This window comes from Rutilus rutilus (assembly GCF_951802725.1).
Source record: "Rutilus rutilus genome assembly, chromosome: 19".
NCBI classification, from domain to species: domain Eukaryota; kingdom Metazoa; phylum Chordata; class Actinopteri; order Cypriniformes; family Leuciscidae; genus Rutilus; species Rutilus rutilus.
Window position 1 is genome coordinate 10913583 of NC_140232.1, and position 18545 is coordinate 10932127.

An 18545-nucleotide genomic window follows, 5' to 3' on the forward strand; every position below is an offset into this window, starting at 1 on the left:
ATAATATTTCATTATACATCAAAGTTCTTAGAGCAGGATGGTAACTCATTTACTTGCAAATTTAAGTTTTGTTTTAAATTGTAAATATGGGCTTGACTTGTTAACTTTACTATTTATACCATCAGCTCAACCTCATGACAGATCTTATCCTATTGTTTGTATCAGTAATAATCACCTCTGGAGCAATCTAGGGTTATGTGTCTAGTGTAAGACCAAAATGCTAATAAGCAATCTCTAAAGACAGTTTTTGAGTTCATCTACTCCACATCCAATCTGTTGCCATAAATGTATATTGTGATTGACAATACCTTGTGTGTATGTGATTTTTGGTATCTACAAATTTACTTATTTGCAAAATGCCTGTCATCACACTTCATGATTTGCATGTTCTGTGCCATGACACTACATTTGTTAACTCTTTGCTGTTCTAATTAGGGCCCAAACACTGAAAGGGAGAAGGCACTATTGTTTCCCTTAGGTACATTTTCTTCAACATTTCGGGCACTTGGGCAACAAATTTATGGCGATAAAAGCAAACAGGAAGCGTGTTATAATAGCTGTGTGAAATGGGAATGTAGGAGGGGGTTCAGTAGCGCCACCTTTTGACTAAAGTTGGGGGTTAGTTTTACCTACAGTCACCAAACTCACTACATATATTGTTCTCATTGAGCCAGACAACTTTCTAATTTACAGTAATTAGCTCCGACTAACAGGAAGTCAGATATTTGTGTTTGAATGTGGGTTTTATGAATCAAGCTCTACAATTTTAAGTACTGCTCAAAGGGGCGTCATACAATTCACACCAAAATTTCGCAACATGATGCCATATTGAAGATGCTAAATTGCGATCAGGTATTGATATCTTGAATGTTGTTGGTGACAAGGGATTAGATATGACAAATAGGGGAAGTGTCTCATATTGTCACAACACAGGAGACAGACAGGTATTAAAGTGCAAACAGAGTTTATTAAGCAGAGTGGTGATGAAACAGCGGGAACGAGACTGGAGACTGGAGACGAGACTTGTGACGTGTGGCTGACATAGATCTTCTAAATAATAACTTATGCATTTATTTCTATATAAAGTAATACAAATAAAAAGTAAAAAACTTTTTATTCTTTTTTATATAATTAATGCATTGTGTGCAAGTACAAATATGCAGATTTCATGCTATGTGGTTGAAATAAATAAATAAAATCAAATGTAATGCATAGTATAACCCCTTGATGGCAGCATAGGCCTATATTGTTGCTGAGAACTTCAGACATAATCAATTACTTTTATTAGCTATTGCATTTATATTTCGACATAATCAAAGACTACTTTCTGTAACAGTTTAGATGTGACTTTTTTGTAAATGTTGAATTTTCTGGCTCAACTATCAGTCTCCAACTTTGATCTCACTCTCTTTGATCTCACTGTGTGTGCGTGTGTGTGTGTGTGTGTGTGTGTGTGTGTGTGTGTGTGTGTGTGTGTGTGTGTCAGGTGTGTGTTTTTGCCTGCCTTACAAGATAAAGAATCACTTCAGAAACACTTTACAATAAGGTTTCATTAACATGAACTAAGAATTAACAATACTTTTACCACATGTATTAATCTTATAGTTAATGTTAATTTCAACATTTATTATCAAATGTTGTATGTTAACATTAGTTAATGCACTGATAACTAATTTGAACAATCAATGAACAGCAGAATTTTTTATTAACTAACATTAACAAAGATGAATAAATATTGTAACAAACGTATTGCTCATTGTTAGTTCATGTTAATTAAAACAATAACTAATGTTAACTAATGAGCCCTTATTGTAAAATCTTAGGACTCTTAGGATCTGTTATCAGTTTTAATTACAAAATAAAGACAGAACCAGCTTATTTGTAGTGCACTGACAACATAGTTTTATATAATTCGTTTAATAATAAGGTTAATAAATATATATATATAAAAAAACCTTAAGATAAATACTTACGGACAAAACTTTGAACTGCAAATGACAACTTCACACTCATTTGAAAGGGACCTATAACATCGAAACGACTTTCTTTTAGCTATATTTACTCGCATATATATGTTCTATATTTACATTTATCTACAAAGCCTTGTGGATTCCGTCATTCTATGCTGCGTAATGATAGAACATTTAGGTGTTTTAGCATCTACAAAGTTGCTGGGGTTTTATAATAAAGTATGGGATTTAGGGAAATTGCCAGCTGGGTGGAAAGAAGCAGTAATTATTCCTATCAGGAAACCAGGGAAATATTTGTCAAGCCCAATGAATTATAGACCAATAGCACTTACGTCACATAGGAAAGATAATGGAAAGGATCATTACAGATAGATTATCCTTTTATATGGAAAGTAGAGGAATTTTATCACCTCATCAGAGTGGATTTAGGAGGGGTAGAGGAACGATGGATCCTGTTATGTGTTTGGAAACAGAGATAAGGAAAGCTCAAGTTAATAAAGAATCTGTAATGGCAGTGTTCTTTGATGTAGAAAAAGCCTACGATATGGTTTGGAAGGAGGGAGTAATGATAAAATTAAAAATGATAGGAATAGCAGGTAGGACATATAATTGGATTAAGGGATTCTTGGATGAGAGAAGTATACAAGTAAGAATTGGGACAGCTGTTTCAAGAAGATGCATGGTAGAGAATGGTACTCCTCAGGGCAGTGTTATTAGCCCTATACTCTTTTCCATAATGATTAATGATGTTTTTTCACAAGTACAGGGGGATATCGGACAGTCACTGTTTGCTGATGATGGAGCCTTATGGAAAAGGGGAAGGAACATTAATCATATTAAAGGTAAAATACAAGAGGCAATTAATGTGGTGGAGAGATGGTCAATTGCATGGGGATTCAAGTTTGCAATTGGGAAAACCAAGACAGTAGTTTTCTCTAGAAAGAGAGGGGTTGAGGCTCAGGTAAAGATGTATAGGCAAGATATAGAGCAAGTAAAAGTGTTTAGGTTTTTGGGTATGTGGTTTGATGATAAGTTAACATGGAATGAACATATCAGAAGGATAAATACCAAGTGTAAAAAGATACTAAATGTGATGAGATGCTTAACAGGGTCAGAATGGGGGGCAAGTAGGGCTGCTAGTAAAAATGTGTATATTGATAAGATCGGTATTGGATTACGGGTGCATTGCTTATGGATCGGCAGCAAAAACGTCATTAAAGAAGTTGGATGTGGTGCAAGCTCAAGCTCTAAGACGCTATGCTGTGGGGCTGTGAAAACAACTCCTGTGGCTGCTCTTCAGGTTGAGATGGGGGAAATGCCGCTGCACATTAGACGTAAGCAGTTAATGATGCAGTACTGGATACATTTACAAGGGCATTCTGGGGATCGACATCCTACAACTAAGATACTTCTCCCATGTTGGGAGAGTGAAAGAGCTAAACGGGGATGATTTGCATGGAGATGTGAGGAAATAGCTGGAGACATGACATTAAATCAAGGTGGATATATCCCGACAGTGCCATTATCAGTGACACCACCTTGGTTGTTTCCTCCAGTGTCAGTAGATTTATATTTCCTGGAAAAAATGCAGGGTCAAAAAGGATTTGGAAATATTGCTGTACTGGTGGAAGATAGAATACAAACACTATATCAAACATATGTTCAAATATATACAGATGGATCCAAGGATCCTAATACAGGGAAAGCAGGTTTTGGTTTTAGTGTTCCTACATTGCATGTTTCTGGTAAGAGAAGGACTTCAGATCATCTATCAGTGTATACAGTCGAGATGTTGGCAGTTGTAACAGCATTACAGAAGGTAGAAGAATTACAAATTAAAAAAGTTATTTTATGTACAGACTCATGCTTTGCATTAATGTCATTGCAGTCATTTACATCTAACAGCAGGCAAGATATAGTAAATGAGATCTATGAAACATTGTACAGAATTAAAAATATGAACTTGCAGGTAACATTTATGTGGATTCCAGCACATAGAGGGATTAAGGGAAATGAAGATGTGGATGCATTAGCAAAACAGGCTCTGATGCAGGAGGAGGTCTTGTGCGTTCCACTCAGTAAGTCTGAAGCTAAAGGAATAATCAAACAAAACATCATTAAGGAGTGGCAGAACAGTTGGGATACAGGAAACACAGGGTGACATCTCTATATATTACAGCAAGATGTGGGTACAGGAAGGATAGCCAGAAGAAACAATAAAGAGGAGAACATCTTGACAAGGGTAGGACATACTAGGCTTAATAAAACTTTGCGCTTAATAAATAAGCACCCTTCAGGAGTGTGTGAACACTGCCAAATAGAGGAGTCAGTCGAGCATGTAATTCTTCACTGTAAAAAAAAGCGGGAAGTGTTAAGGGAGGAAAGTAGAAAGCTTCAACAGGAAGAATTAAGTCTAAAAAATGTTTTTGATATTGAGGTAGGGAAGTTATTATGTTATTTGAGAGAAACTGGATTGATAAATAGAATTTAGGAGCAGGAAATATTATTAGTATTATTATATATTTTTTATTTTGTCTCTTCAAGGGAAGGAAAACTCTGGCCCACGCTCCAACATAGTAGGTGGCGGTAATGCACCATAATGCTGGTTGCCACCCGCCATTAAACGTAACAAAGAAGAAGAAGAAGATTCTATGCTGCACGGCTCGGGACTTTTATTTGAGTAATGTCGTCTGGGCTTTTATATTGAAAAACATCTTTGTTCCTCTTTGCGAGCTTCACGCTGCTGTTTGTAGGGAAGCGCGTGCGGTCGGTGGGCAGGTAAAAACACAGCGTTTGAGGGAGCGGAGAGGGTATGTCTGTGGTTCCGAAAAAGCGAAAGCAAACCCATTACCGTCGACTTGTAAAAAGAGCATATGTTTTTGTCTTGCCAGTGATTTAAGGGTTTACGTTACTTGATTTTGCCTCATTATTAGTGTGGCAGATAAGCTGGCGTTTGTTGTCGGTTGTTCGTAGCATTAGCAGCGGCGCGGCGCGGCGTGGTGCAGCCCAAACAGTTAGCCAAACCTGTTAGCATCTGCTTGTTTTTAAAATCCCGTCTCTTCTAACCGTAGCCAAACTGACTGTTAACATGACGCAATTGTGGCTTTTAATTGAGCGAACGCATACTCAAATAATATGATCACTCGCACGAGTTCGTGTGTCTGTTACCAAGGGCCATTTCACGGTTGCTGGTCCAATCTGTGTTGTTTTAGTCCGTCGTGAAGGTTGATATACATGATGATCGCGACGGTTTTAAACCGTTACCGCGATTATTTTTAGTCGGCCATTAGCAAAGATGTTTTCGTTCTAATCTCATCAATCCCCCCCTAACGTTATCTAGACTGCGTTTTTGGCCGAACTGCGCGTTCGGTTTGCCGAAGTGTGCGATCTAAGTAGGCTACTCGGTAGGTTTTGAATTTCAGTCCTTGTTAAAGATAAACCCACAAAAATATTATATTTTTTTATACCATTATATTGTTTCAAACCCTTATGACTGACTTTTAGGTTTAGGTGACCTGTCCCTTTAAGACTGATGTGCAGTTTATATGTTGTTGCAGGCGTGTTTTATTTTTTCAGGAGTGGGGTTTAGGTGGGTGTGTAAGTGGACACCAGTCCAGACTATGTTTGCATGGCTATATTTAAGTGCTGGGCAGATAGGGGAGTGATAGTCTTACATGGGAAGCACAGAGCTAAGAGTTAAACTAGCCACAGGCCTGCTGCACCTGTCACTAACCTTTTCTAACACAAACATCTTGGGAATACTTTTTTATAGTCTTGTGTGTAATATTCTGTCTCCGTTTCCTCCTCTCCTCCAGAATTTTCTATTTTGTACATACATTATTTTGTATATACTGTTTATGATGACTTCAGTGGTCACTGATGCTGCCAGGGGCAATCGGGACAGAGCCCTACAACAAACCACACACACCTCACAGCCACAGAAACAGATACAGGTGAGCAACACACACACACTCCATCAGTGAGGTTTGACATAATTATCAGGCCTGAGTTCCTATCTATGACTGTGTGTTTTGATTATGAATGTCATCTATCTCTAGGCCACAGCGGAACAGATCCGACTCGCCCAGATGATTTACGACAAAAATGATGCAGATTTTGAGGGCAAAGTCCAGCAGGTGAGCAACAGCAGAAGTAAAATTGTGGCCAGAATTATATATATATATATATATATATATATATACACTGCTCAAAAAAATTAAAGGAACACTTTGAAAACACATCAGATCTCAATGGGGAAAAATATCATGCTGGATATCTATACTAATATGGACTGGGTAATGTGTTATGAACGAAAGGATGCCACATCGTTTGATGGAAATGAAAATGATCAACCTACAGAGGATTGAATTCAAAGACACCCCGGAAATCTAAGTGAAAAAATGATGCAGCAGGCTTGTCAATTTTGCTGAAATTTCATTGCAGCAACTGAAAATGGTACTCAGTAGTTTGGTATGGCCCCCACGTGCTTGTATGCATGCCTGACAACGTCGGGGCATGCTCCTAATGAGACGACGGATGGTGTCCTGGGGTATTTCCTCCCAGATCTGGACCAGCGCATCACTGAGCTCCTGGACAGTCTGAGGTGCAACCAGGTGATGTCAGATGGACCGAAACACAATGTCCCAGAGGTGTTCTATTGGATGTAGGTCAGGTGAGCGTGGTGGCCCTTCAATGGTATCATTCCTTCATCCTCCAGGAACTGCCTGCATGCTCTCGCCACATGAGGCCGGGCATTGTTGTGCACCAGGAGGAACCCAGGACCCACTGCACCAGCATAGGGTCTGACAATGGATCCAAGGATTTCATCCCGATACCTAATGGCAGTCAGGGTGCCATTGTCTAGCCTGCAGAGGTCTATGCGTCCCTCCATGGATATGCCTCCCCAGACCATCACTGACCCACCACCAAACCGGTCATGCTGAACGATGTTACAGGCAGCATAACATTCTCCACGGCTTCTCCAGACCCTTTCCTGTCTGTCACGTGCTCAGGGTGAACCTGCTCTCATTTGTGAAAACCACAGGGCACCAGTGGCGGACCTGCCAATTCTGGTGTTCAATGGGAAATGCCAATCGAGCTCCCTGGTGCTGGGCAGTGAGCACAGGGCCCACTAGAGGACGTCGGGCCCTCAGGCCACCCTCATGAAGTCTGTTTCTGATTGTTTGGTCAGAGACATTCACACCAGTGGCCTGCCGGAGGTCATTTTGTAGGGCTCTGGCAGTGCTCATCATGTTCCTCCTCGCACAAAGGAGCAGATACCGGTCCTGCTGATGGGTTAAGGACCTTCTACGGCCCTGTCCAGCTCTCCTAGAGTAGCTGTCTGTCTTCCTGGAATCTCCTCCATGCTCTTGAGACTGTGCTGGGAGACACAGCAAACCTTCTGGCAATGGCACGTATTGATGAGCCATCCTGAAGGAGCTGGACTGCCTGCGCAACCTCTGTAGGGTCCAGGTATCGCCTCATGCTACCAGTAGGGATGGGACTTTTTCTCGACAAAACGACCGACATTCGACACATGCTCCACTCGACAAAAAAAATAGAGTGTCGACATGTCGAGGGGGCGGGGCTTGTGGGATTTCCAAATTGCTTTTTTTTTTTTTTTTTGGCTTTTAATTTATTACATTTCCTCGGTTACTTTAACCTCGGTTCCCTGAGAGATAAGGGAACGAGTATTGCGTTGCAAACGCTATGAGAAAACTCATTTTCTCGAGAAAAGAACGACCATGGTGTGTAAACAGAAGCAGCAGCGGAAATATGCACGATCCGCGAGTGCTGAAGACGTTCTGCACGGCTTTGATGGGTGCGCAGGAGGACACAAATGGGCGGCGACAGCTTCTTACAGTGGCGGGAGCTTTTTCCTCAGCGCCGTCAACAGAAAGAGCGTTAACTGTAGGTAGGTACGTACACACCGCCGCCGACTTGAGCTGCAAAGAAGCTCTGGCCGCCCTGTCAAGGACGCTTGTCAAAAAGTACGGGGAAGCTTGACCGCTCTGAATGGTGAGTGCGTGCGCGCGCGCGCGGCCGGGACTCGCTCTCTCTCTCTCTGCTCGTGCGTGCGCGCTTAAAATTTCATATTTTGTTATGAACATTCACCCGCCAGTGTGGCGGATAGCCTTTTGAGATTTACTCGCCAAACAGAAAATCTACCCGCATTTGGCGCTTGGCGGGTGTTAATTTCGGACCCTGATGTAGAATATTTTCCACCCTCCGCATTGCTGCTGCTCTTTAAAAAAAAAAGAAAAAAAAGGCCGACAATCCGACAAAAAGTCGACACATGGGCCTCGACAGTCGATTTCCCAAATCCCGTGTCGTTCCCATCCCTAGCTACCAGTAGTGACACTGACCCTAGGCAAATGCAAAACTGGTGAAAAACAGTCCGAAAAGATGAGTAGGGAAAAAATGTCAGTGGCCTCCACCTGTAAAACCATTCCTGTTTTGGGGTTTGTCTCACTGTTGCCCATCTAGTGCACCTGCTGTTAATTTCATTAACACTAAAGCAGCTGAAACTGATTACCAACCCCCTCTGTTACTTAACTGACCAGATCAATATCCCAGGAGTTTAACTGACTTGATGCTATTCTCTGATTAAAAAGTGTTCCCTTTATTTTTTTGAGCAGTGTATATATATATATATATATATATATATATATATTATTATTTTTTTTTTTATTATTTTTTACGGTTCTTGTCTATTCTTCCAACCCTGTCCCAAAATACACTGATATTTCCTACACGGTTGGAATGAGCAGCCCTATGGAAAAAAAAATCTAGGGCTGCCTGCGAAATGATTTTTCTAGTCGACTAGTAGTTAATTTAAGCCATTAGTTGACTAATAACACGTTATATTAATTTAATTACTTGAGGCTGCAGTCTGTAACTTTTTTGGGTTAAAAATGATCCCAAATAAACTTGAGCAAGTACATAACCAGCCAGTGTTCAAAACTATCTGCTTGCCTTAACTCGTTTCTATACGGTAAACTTGTAATAATGTTTTTTATTCCACTGGTACTGGTGGATTTACGGGGGAAATGCGAGCATGTCTTTGCGTCATTACGTCACATCTGTACACATAAAGAAGGTGTCCCGGCTAGTAGGCTATATTGCGTGAGGATGTTGGAGGTGGAGATTTATAGCCTTTTCTCACAGCACTTGATATAATTAAACGTATCAATTTGATGGTGGATCCAGAAAGGATCAAACGACAATCACCAGTGACAACACAAGATTCACCCGTTGTGAAATGCAAAAGACTTCGGAGTGGCTACAGAAAAAGAGACTGCAACCGGCCCATGTGAAAACAATGATAAATCTCGGAAGGGCATTAAATGTAGTCACACAATACTGATGTTGTTAACATTAACAATTTGAGAACAAAGTATAATTTGTACGGTTTGACGTGATATAAGTGATCGTTAGATTTAATCAGCGCGATTTACTGCAATGCTTTTTCCCTTTAGTTGGTCAGAACAAAAATGGATGTTACGTACTTGTTTAGACGACATTTTCCGGTGAAAATTATGTTGGTCATCCTTCCAAAAAGTAGAATCTGTGATTGCGAATCACAGTATCCACACCGGCGCGGTGACTGACAGCCACACATTCTCCTCAAAACATTGGATTCATCCGCGCTGTGCCGTGCCAAGGCACAACCCACGTAAAGTTGATAATTCCACAAATAACTGCAACTGCAGATTTCGAACAGAGTAGGGCTGTAATCTCCAGGTCGATTATTTGGTCGATACGTTCTGACTCGACCGAAATTCTGATTGGTCGATTTCTTTTTTTTTTTTTTTTGCTGCGTTCATTTCATCAGGTGGAAAGCACTAATTGCTAATGGGGGTGTTTTCAGACCACCCCTGTTTCACAGGTAACAGTCTGTCTTCAGAACACCCCCCTTGTTTTCACTTCTTTTGGATTAGCCCAACCCACTGGAGAAGAGAGACAGATTGAAGAAAGTAGGCTACTAGAAGATTTGCTGAATATTATTTATTTAATTGTGAGAGCGTTTAATTAATAGTCATTCAGACCTCTTCTACCATGTCAACAAACTTCAGTCGACCAAGATTTTCTTTGGTTGATTACAGCCCTAGAACAGAGATGGTGACAAAGAGGAAAAACTGCGGACTGCAGCTTTAAATGTATACTAGGGAGAATATTAAACAATAATGAGCTTTTATTATATGTATATAGGTGTAATATATAGCCTATTCCGCGCTCAAGTGCACTTAAAGGTAACTGCAAAGTGACGGCAAAAGTAATGATTATGAATGTGTTGCAAAAAATAGCAAGGAGACATTTTGATTTATTAATAAACTAGTGTTTTCTGAGGGGGCTTTCACATTGGAAGTTTATTTCGGAACGGGGCACAGTTTGCATGGAAAATTGGTCATGTGAATGCTGTTATGTGGACCCCGGTGCGCATCGAGGTACCAAACCCGATTCTACCTGAAGAAGGTGGTCTTAGTTCGGTTGCACTTAATCTGTTGCGCGATTCTTGTGAATGTGAAAGCAACACGGACTCGAGTGCGCACTTGTTCAGGTAGTAAAGTAACCTGCACATGCGTTTTAGCTGATTACGATGCATTTAGTTCAATAAAACAGATGTTAGGGATGATGATGTTGAGGATTTACCTTGGGTACGAGCAAGAATTAGCCTGCAGTGTATTCGTGCATAGTGAGTGCAATCAGGGAGGCAAATTAATGGCAACTGTCTCCTCAAAAGAGTCTGTTTGCAAGCAGCAGAAAGCTGCTTTAATGCAACACATACAGTAAACCCAAGTGTAGTTTACATAATAGCACCAAATTAATAAAAAAAAGTGCGTTGTGCACGTTTGTGATGATGCAAGATGACACAAATGCACCAGGTTTCGATCAAGTTGAGTGTGAAGACCAACCAGACCAACGCAGCGCAACGGGGGGGCACCGAGACTTGGACATTCGCACTCGGACCGAAACGCTTACCCAGTGTGAAAGCCCCCAGAGTCAGTGTCAGCTGCTAAGATGTTGACGATGAGAGAGAAATGCACCTTTTATATGGGTTACATAATCAGTATTTGTTTTTGATTTAAATTGGTTTAGTAGACATTCCAAGCTTTCTATAGATATATTTCTCATGTCTCATCTCTAATTTTAGGAAGCCTCTGTTGTGTAGCACTTTGTTTGCCAAAAATGAAATACATTTTTCAAATTTAATTAATGTTTATCTTAAAATATGAATTAAGTTTTAAGTGTTCATTGGATAACCACTATTTTTTATAATAAATTTGATTAAATCATAAATAGAATACAGAAAAAAACAACATGGAATTTCTGAAAAAATAAAACACTTCATTATTGTTAAAATTATTAAAATGTATTAAAAAAAATCAATGGTTGAATAAACCATTATTTAAAGTTTCTTTTCAATTTTGGCGGTGTGAGATATGACCAAAATCTTGTTTTTGATGATTAAAATGTAATTAAACCATTAAAACTGAATCCAGAAAAATGTTAATGGAGAACACGGCTTTTGCGAAAAATAAAACCGATTTCACAGGGCCCTACATTTTGAATCGAATGTCACGAGACTGGGCTTTGCAAAAATAATTCAAAGATAAATTAAAAACGTTTTCCTTTTCTGTTGCAGTGCCCATGCTGATTGTGCACTTCAACTTTGATCAGTGTAATCCAATTTGCAATAAAAAATAACTCTCTTTGAGGCAGTTCCTTTTAATGAGTCTGAAAATAAAAATAATTTATCTTTACCGATACCCATTATATCGGTATAATTCCTGGCTCACTGATGCACATTCAGAGTTTTATTGTAATGAATGGTAGGCTACATGAATAATAAAAAAAAATCCTTATGCTTGATTTACCTGATTCCCATCCTTGGTTCCCTTTATAGTTTGTGTATTTTGTTTTATCTCCAAGAATTTGATTGCATTTGGTTTTGTTTGTGTTCTAGCTCATGGAGGTTACAGGCAAAAATCAGGATGAGTGTATGGTGGCCCTTCACGACTGCAATGGAGACATCAACAGGGCTATCAACTTCCTCCTGGAGGAGGTCACTGTCAAGGTGCACACTTCATCCTGTTTTACTCGTTTCTGATTCACTGTATTTTGTAAAAGTATTAATCATACCAGAAAAACTAGACTGAATTGAAAGTGTTTTTTTCCAACTTTACTAGCCTGCCATACTAGTGATTAAGCTGAAACAGATCTTTAATAAACAGATATGAGGTTAATAAATCCATGTACTGATTATGTTTTGAAATATTCTCACGCTGTGCTAATTTGATTGCACAGGACTCATGGGAGACGGTTGGCAAGAAGAAAAGTGTTGGAAAAGAAGGGACTGCACCAGAGAGCAGAGAGAAGAGAGGAGAAAGGGAAAGCAGAGGCCGCGTGGGTCCAAACAGACGTGGCCGAGGGGCCAGCCGCAACCAGGAAGGTGTGTTTCTGTGCGATTAGTGTGTACATGTCCTGACATGCATAGATTTGTGTTTTTGCCTGAGGCAGAGTATCTAATGGCTTGCGTAATGTTATTTTGGTGATTTAGATATCAGCTGTATGAGCATTTCTTGTTCTCTGTCGTTGTTTTAAGGGCGGTTGGAAGAGAACGGGTTTGATTCAGCTCCAGGAGAGAGAGGAGGAGACCGTGGGCGAAGAGGAAGAGGGAGAGGTCAGAGCATTATACTCACTCCAAGACATTACTGCTCACTAACACAGTGCTGCCCCCTGAAGTGGTTTTTAAGTTGATTAGCTGCATAAAAAGTATCACTCAAATATAATTTGAAAACTAGAAATATAATGTACACTACTCTTCAGTAAGACAGTACAATTCTGCTCATAAGTTTATATACCCCTTGAAGAATATGCAAGATGTTAATTATATTAACAAAATAAGAGGGATCATAAATTCATGTTTTCAGTACTTTGCTGAGTAAGCGGCTTCACATAACTGATGTTGACATTATTTTGTGCACAAGACAAAACAACTGAATTAACACACATGAACCAGTTCTAAAGTTTACATACCCTTGAGTCTCAATATTGCACGTTACCTGGATGATTAACAACAGTTTTTATGTTTTGTGATAGTTGTTCGTCTTGTTTGTCCTGAGCACTGTTCTTCAGAAAAATCCTCCAGGTTCCTCATTCACAATTATCATTTTCTGCATATTTAAACTAGGTTTGCTGCGATAATCTGTTACCGATGTTCATCACTTGCCCACCGTGGCACCACCCCCCACCGTCTTTTTGATTTTTTTGATGGTAATAAAAATAATTTAGTTCAGTTTGAGAACAGACACTACAGTTAAAAAATGGATGTCTGCTCAATGCAGCGTGAGCCGAAGTAGGTTCGCTGCACAGATCAGCAACAGGAGTCGGTTTTCATTAATCACGAGAGTCACTAGCTGACTGACAAGATGATGATGGAAGATTTGGATTCAAACCTAATCCGAATACGGAACCTGCAAATGATTAGTTGGGTTTTTTTGTTGTGTTTTTCATTAAGAATAATAATAATAATGAACCCACAATTCAAGCAATTGCCGCCCCGAATTGGCACTAATTTGAAAGACGTGTAGCAGACTGAGCGTTTCAGTTTCTTTCGAACTTCCATAGGAATGAGTTGAAAATGCTTGCTCTGCTCAGCACCGTTATGAATGCCTGAGCGGCCGTGCACATTTTGCTTTCGAATTAGCGACCCCCCCCCCCCCCCCCCCCCCCTCTACCAGTGTTGTCACACTTCGATTAACCGGTGGGAAAAATTCCTCATTGTCACATCACTAATTTGTGAAAATTTCCTCATTCTCACATTCCTCATTGTCACATTACATAAAACCCCTAGCCTGGGAAAACCCAGACGAACTTTCGGCAAATTTAGATTTGCTCTGCAAGTCAGTCTGGCCAAGAGCCCATTCAAGCCCATTTCCAAACTTTCCAAATCTTGGCACCAATCACAAACATTGAAGCGGGCTTTACACGATGACGATCGCTCTGATTGGTTTTAGGTCTATCCAATTGTGCCTAGAGGCATTTTAGCGACGCCCCTTTGGAAATGGGATGTGAATGAAGCTTCCCCAGACCCACACTCTGTTACGAATGAGAAGGGTCTGGTGTCAACCAGGCTATAAAACCCCACAGCCACAAACTAAAATCAGTTGTAGCATTCACGTGGCGTTTAGTCCAAAATCAGCATAATCCATTGCGTCGACCACAAGATATTACTCCCGAAGAAACAATTAAAAAAAAGCCTTCTGGGTGTCAAGGGCTAAACAAAAAGGCTACCGTAGTTCCAAATGCTATAACTTTTGATTACTTTATGCTAGGAATGGGTATTGACACAAATTTCACAATTCGATTCGATTTCAATTCACAAGCTTGCAATTCGATTCGATTTCGATGCAATATTGATTATTTTGGATATCAGGTACAATACATTGCAAATTTCCTCAAGGAAAACAAATCTCTTAACTATTATTGTAAACTATGGGAGTCAGTTGTAGCCTATAGGCTTCATTAGCCTACTATAATATTGAAGGTAAAAATTAACTGATTTGTATACAAACACTTAAAATACACTTATTTATTTTTATAATAATAGTTATATGAAATTATATAAAAATTTAAATGGTGGCTGTCATAAACTTTCCAGATTTATTCAAACATGCATTAAATATTGAAGAACATTAAAAATTATAATGAATATGTAATATGGTGCATATATTTAAAATGCTCCTCTCTAGAGTTAATATTTCTAGATGACTAACGAGTTTATGGTCACTGGATATGGGTTTTCTGAGGTAAATGTGACGTTACATGACATTGTTTACTGATGTCTTTCCACGGTTGAAACACTGATTGAGCGATTCCCTGTCACATGATACGGACTTCGATAAGTTGTACTCTACCTTTTAACACACTTTCAGATGCTCATTCATGCTTATTTCGCGCTGTAACTGGTATTAAGGCGGAAGAGAAGATCATGTGCTTGCATGCGCTGCTGCTTCTCTTGAGCTGAGCCAGAGCGATCTCACGCCACAGCGCCAAAACGGTAATTGTTTTTGAAATGGAAGTAATTTGAAATCTGAGACTTTGTTTCATATCAATAGTAACAAAGTATAAAGATTATTGCGATTTATTGGATGGGATGCGCGCAACAATGTTCATTCATTCATCAACTGAAAACAGGATGACTTATCGATTCTTGGGATTTAAGAATCGATATCGTTTCGTAAAAATGAGAATCGATTAAAATCGAGAAATCAATATTTTTTTTACCCAGCCCTACTTTATGCTATTACCACAACATTTTATCCAGATGCAGCTCACATGTAGGGGAACATCACCAAAAATTGTCCTCATACCTTATTTCCTTCCTGAGTTATTGCATGTCAAATAAGAAAGATGTAAAATTATATGTATATATATTTGTCTTCTCTGCGGTTTCTCAGCAAAATAATTTTCTTAATAGAAAATCTATTATATGTAATTGTCTACAGTGTAACGCTTATTATTATGTGTATGATATTTGGACAGAACGTGGCTACGGTATGCATTCTGGTATCTTAGACTGGGCAGGATGGGGCCTGTTCCTGTGTTGCTATTTGTGTCACTCTGAGCAACGTTTGTAGGGCACTTCATGTGACGGAGCGTTGTTTAAAGCAGCTGCAACTCGAGAGGGGAAGATAAGGGAGGGAGCAAGAAAAAGACTGGAAAGAGTCATTAGAAGGGGCTGTCATGTCTCTTAAATAACCTCATTTTATTTGCAAGGTGGTTAGCCAATCATATCTGAATGTTTGAATGTAGATGTCTTTGAGGTACAGGAGGAAAAAAACTATTTATAAATGTACACAAGAACCAATAACAAATGACAACATTGGAAATTTTGTATTGAATTTTTTCTTTTATTACTATATTTTCACTTGTTCGAATTAGTATTCATGCTGATGTGTCTTGTCAGGTGTAGGAGGCCGAGGAAGAGGCAGAGGAGCTGGAATGAGCAGGTTCTCTCAGGGAATGGGGTGAGCATTCACACTTGTTTTTTAAAACCCAAAAAATATATAATCACACAACACCTGTGCCCATTCTTGGTCATTCTCACTCTCCCTCCTTCGTTTGCTTGTCTTTGACTAGTAGGACGTTTAACCCTGCTGACTGCACCGGCTCTGCTGAGGCAGGGGATCCTGGAAGTGAGACTACTGAAGGAGCAGGTGAGTGCAGTTTATTGTTCTGGATTCTGGACACTGTATCTTTAATAGAGCGGAAATTGGTTCTCTAAAGCTTTTCACTTAATCATATCTGAAGCCATTTTCAGAATAGCATTGACGTCAGTTGAGACTGTTTTTAGTGGTATTGATTTCATACCACATGCTCTGTATTGATTGAAAATCAGAATGCTGATCTCATTTCCGATTTATGTAGCGCAAGTCATCAAACCAAAAAGCAAAATTTGTGTAAATGAACAAGCAATAAAACAGGGTTTCTGAGTTTTATATAATTTAACCCTCTGTAAAAAAAAAAAAACATTCTCTAAACTCTGCTGTCCTGTCAGGAGCCTGGAAGGACAGTCTGGAAGATTGGGCAGCCGAAGACTGGAATGAAGATGTGAGTGATCTCATGTTAAAATGAAACTGGAAAAGTTGATCGTGATGTCAATGTGTAACGCTCGCTTCTCCATTTATCAGCTATCTGAGACCAAAGTGTTCACTGCTTCCTATGCTCTTGGCTCCAAGAACCCCATGCAGCCTGGACAGGGGTGAGTGCTTTCTGTGCTTCAGCACTTTCCAGCACAGAGCTTAGATGTGTGGAGGCCTAGGAGTGCCACTTAAAAATAAAAAAATAACTTATTAGTTCAAATAAATTCAATTATTCATATTCAAATTTGAATTTTTTTTAGCTTAAAATCCCTCTTCAAATTGACAAATGCTCATTTAATTTGTCTAAAGGAACACTGTAAAGGTCCTTTCACACTGGACGCGATTTTGACGCACGAATAATTTGCGCGATGGTTTTATTTTTTGATCAGCTGTTTATGTAATGAGTGCTTCCACACCGAACGCGAATGTGCTGCGGCGCAAAAACGATGCTTCGGTGTCTTTTTTTTTTTTTTTTTTTGGCGACAGAAAAGGCTTCAGCCAATCACATACTACAAGGACAACGATTTGAAAGACAATGTGTGGCGTAGCATTGCCAACCAACTCGGTTATCACGACTGTGAGTATGTTGTGTGATAGTTTTAGTGGTTGTATAGTCCTGTGCTGTGTAGGCTAGCAGGCTAAACTACTTTTGGGATAGAAAGCTAACACTATTATCGTCAAAGATAGAGACCGTGTTTATATGAACATGTAGCAAAATGAAGTGAGACTATTTAGGGCTGCTTTTAGTATACTATACATTCTTGTGTGTGATATCTACAGTTTCTAGTCGAATGATTTTAATTTGTTACTTCGTGTGTTACATGTAATGCGTATTGACATTACAAAACGCACTGTTTAGTTGAAGACGCAAAAAAACTGTGGAAAAACCTCAGGGACACCTATGTGAGAAAAAGGAGAGAGGAAAAGGAAACTACAAGTGGACATTAGCATAATCCCCTTCAGACTCTCTGTTCTTTAAGATTGGGTGCACCCAAAACCTTCTTTTCTGTCTTTTAAAGAAAATGAAAAGCTCATCTTCACTGGATGATGATGATGGTGAAGTGTCCATGTTTTCTCAGCTGTCGGCGCGAAAGTTTTGGATTAATGTTGAAGCTCTGAACGTCACAGACGTTGCAAATTCGCGAGACGCGAACTGTTCGCTCACAAACTATTTGCTTTTTCGTTACGCATCCGGTGTGAAAGGGCCTTAACTTTTGGCCCTCTAGGTGTGAGAGATTATCCTACTACTCACAAAACATTCACTACTAGGCTTAAGAGATATAACCAGTTTAGATGGAAAATATCTAAAGATGAATCTAAAATATAAACACTTATAATAGTCAATCAGGGCAAGACAAAAACATGTTTCGGAAGGATTGGTGTATTGACTAATTTAATTTTTTATTTTGAGCAAAAGAAGTTACAAAGTGTACTAAAGCTATAGTATACTTCAGAAAGTATTCTGAAGCTCTCGAATTTCATCAAAATATCTTCATTTGTGTTCCGAAGATGTGAACTTAATGACTCACCCTTATGTCATTCCAAACCCGTAAGACGAAGGTCTTACGGGTTTGGAATGACATAAGGGTGAGTCATTAATTACAGAATTTTCATTTTTGGGGGAACTATCCCTTAAAAAGTCATTGGCCAGGTCACACATGGGACCAGCTTATTAAGTGAGTGGCGTTATAAAGAAAATGCACATTGATAAAGAAAAGCTATATGTAAGTTTTAAAGAGCATGTTTAAAAATGAGCAGCTTATTGCATTTAACTGCACATCTGAATTATTTAACAAAATGCATCTTTATTTGTCAGTTTGAAAAGTGATTTGTAAACATTTTGGAGTAGTATTGTTATCGATGGACCCCCTCGAAAACGAAATGATTCATCTCAAGGGGTGAATCCTAATATCTAATATATAGTACT

General features: G+C 39.3%; 1 protein-coding gene across 7 annotated transcripts in view; it reads left to right on the forward strand.

Annotated features, from left to right (window-relative positions):
- Nucleotides 1–4595: 4595 nt before the first annotated feature.
- ubap2b (ubiquitin associated protein 2b) overlaps nucleotides 4596–18545 on the forward strand; it is a 34234-nt gene continuing 20284 nt past the window's right edge. Inside the window, exons 1-10 of one of the 7 annotated variants that reach the window (XM_084388435.1) lie at nucleotides 4596–4650; nucleotides 5786–5923; nucleotides 6029–6106; nucleotides 11938–12048; nucleotides 12279–12423; nucleotides 12577–12654; nucleotides 15943–16003; nucleotides 16119–16192; nucleotides 16534–16586; nucleotides 16667–16737. In XM_084388435.1, coding sequence (XP_084244561.1) covers nucleotides 5828–5923; nucleotides 6029–6106; nucleotides 11938–12048; nucleotides 12279–12423; nucleotides 12577–12654; nucleotides 15943–16003; nucleotides 16119–16192; nucleotides 16534–16586; nucleotides 16667–16737 — 767 coding nt within the window. In that variant the 5' untranslated portion in view covers nucleotides 4596–4650; nucleotides 5786–5827. The other 6 variants (XM_084388432.1, XM_084388431.1, XM_084388436.1 and 3 more) reach the window with 6 other exon arrangements.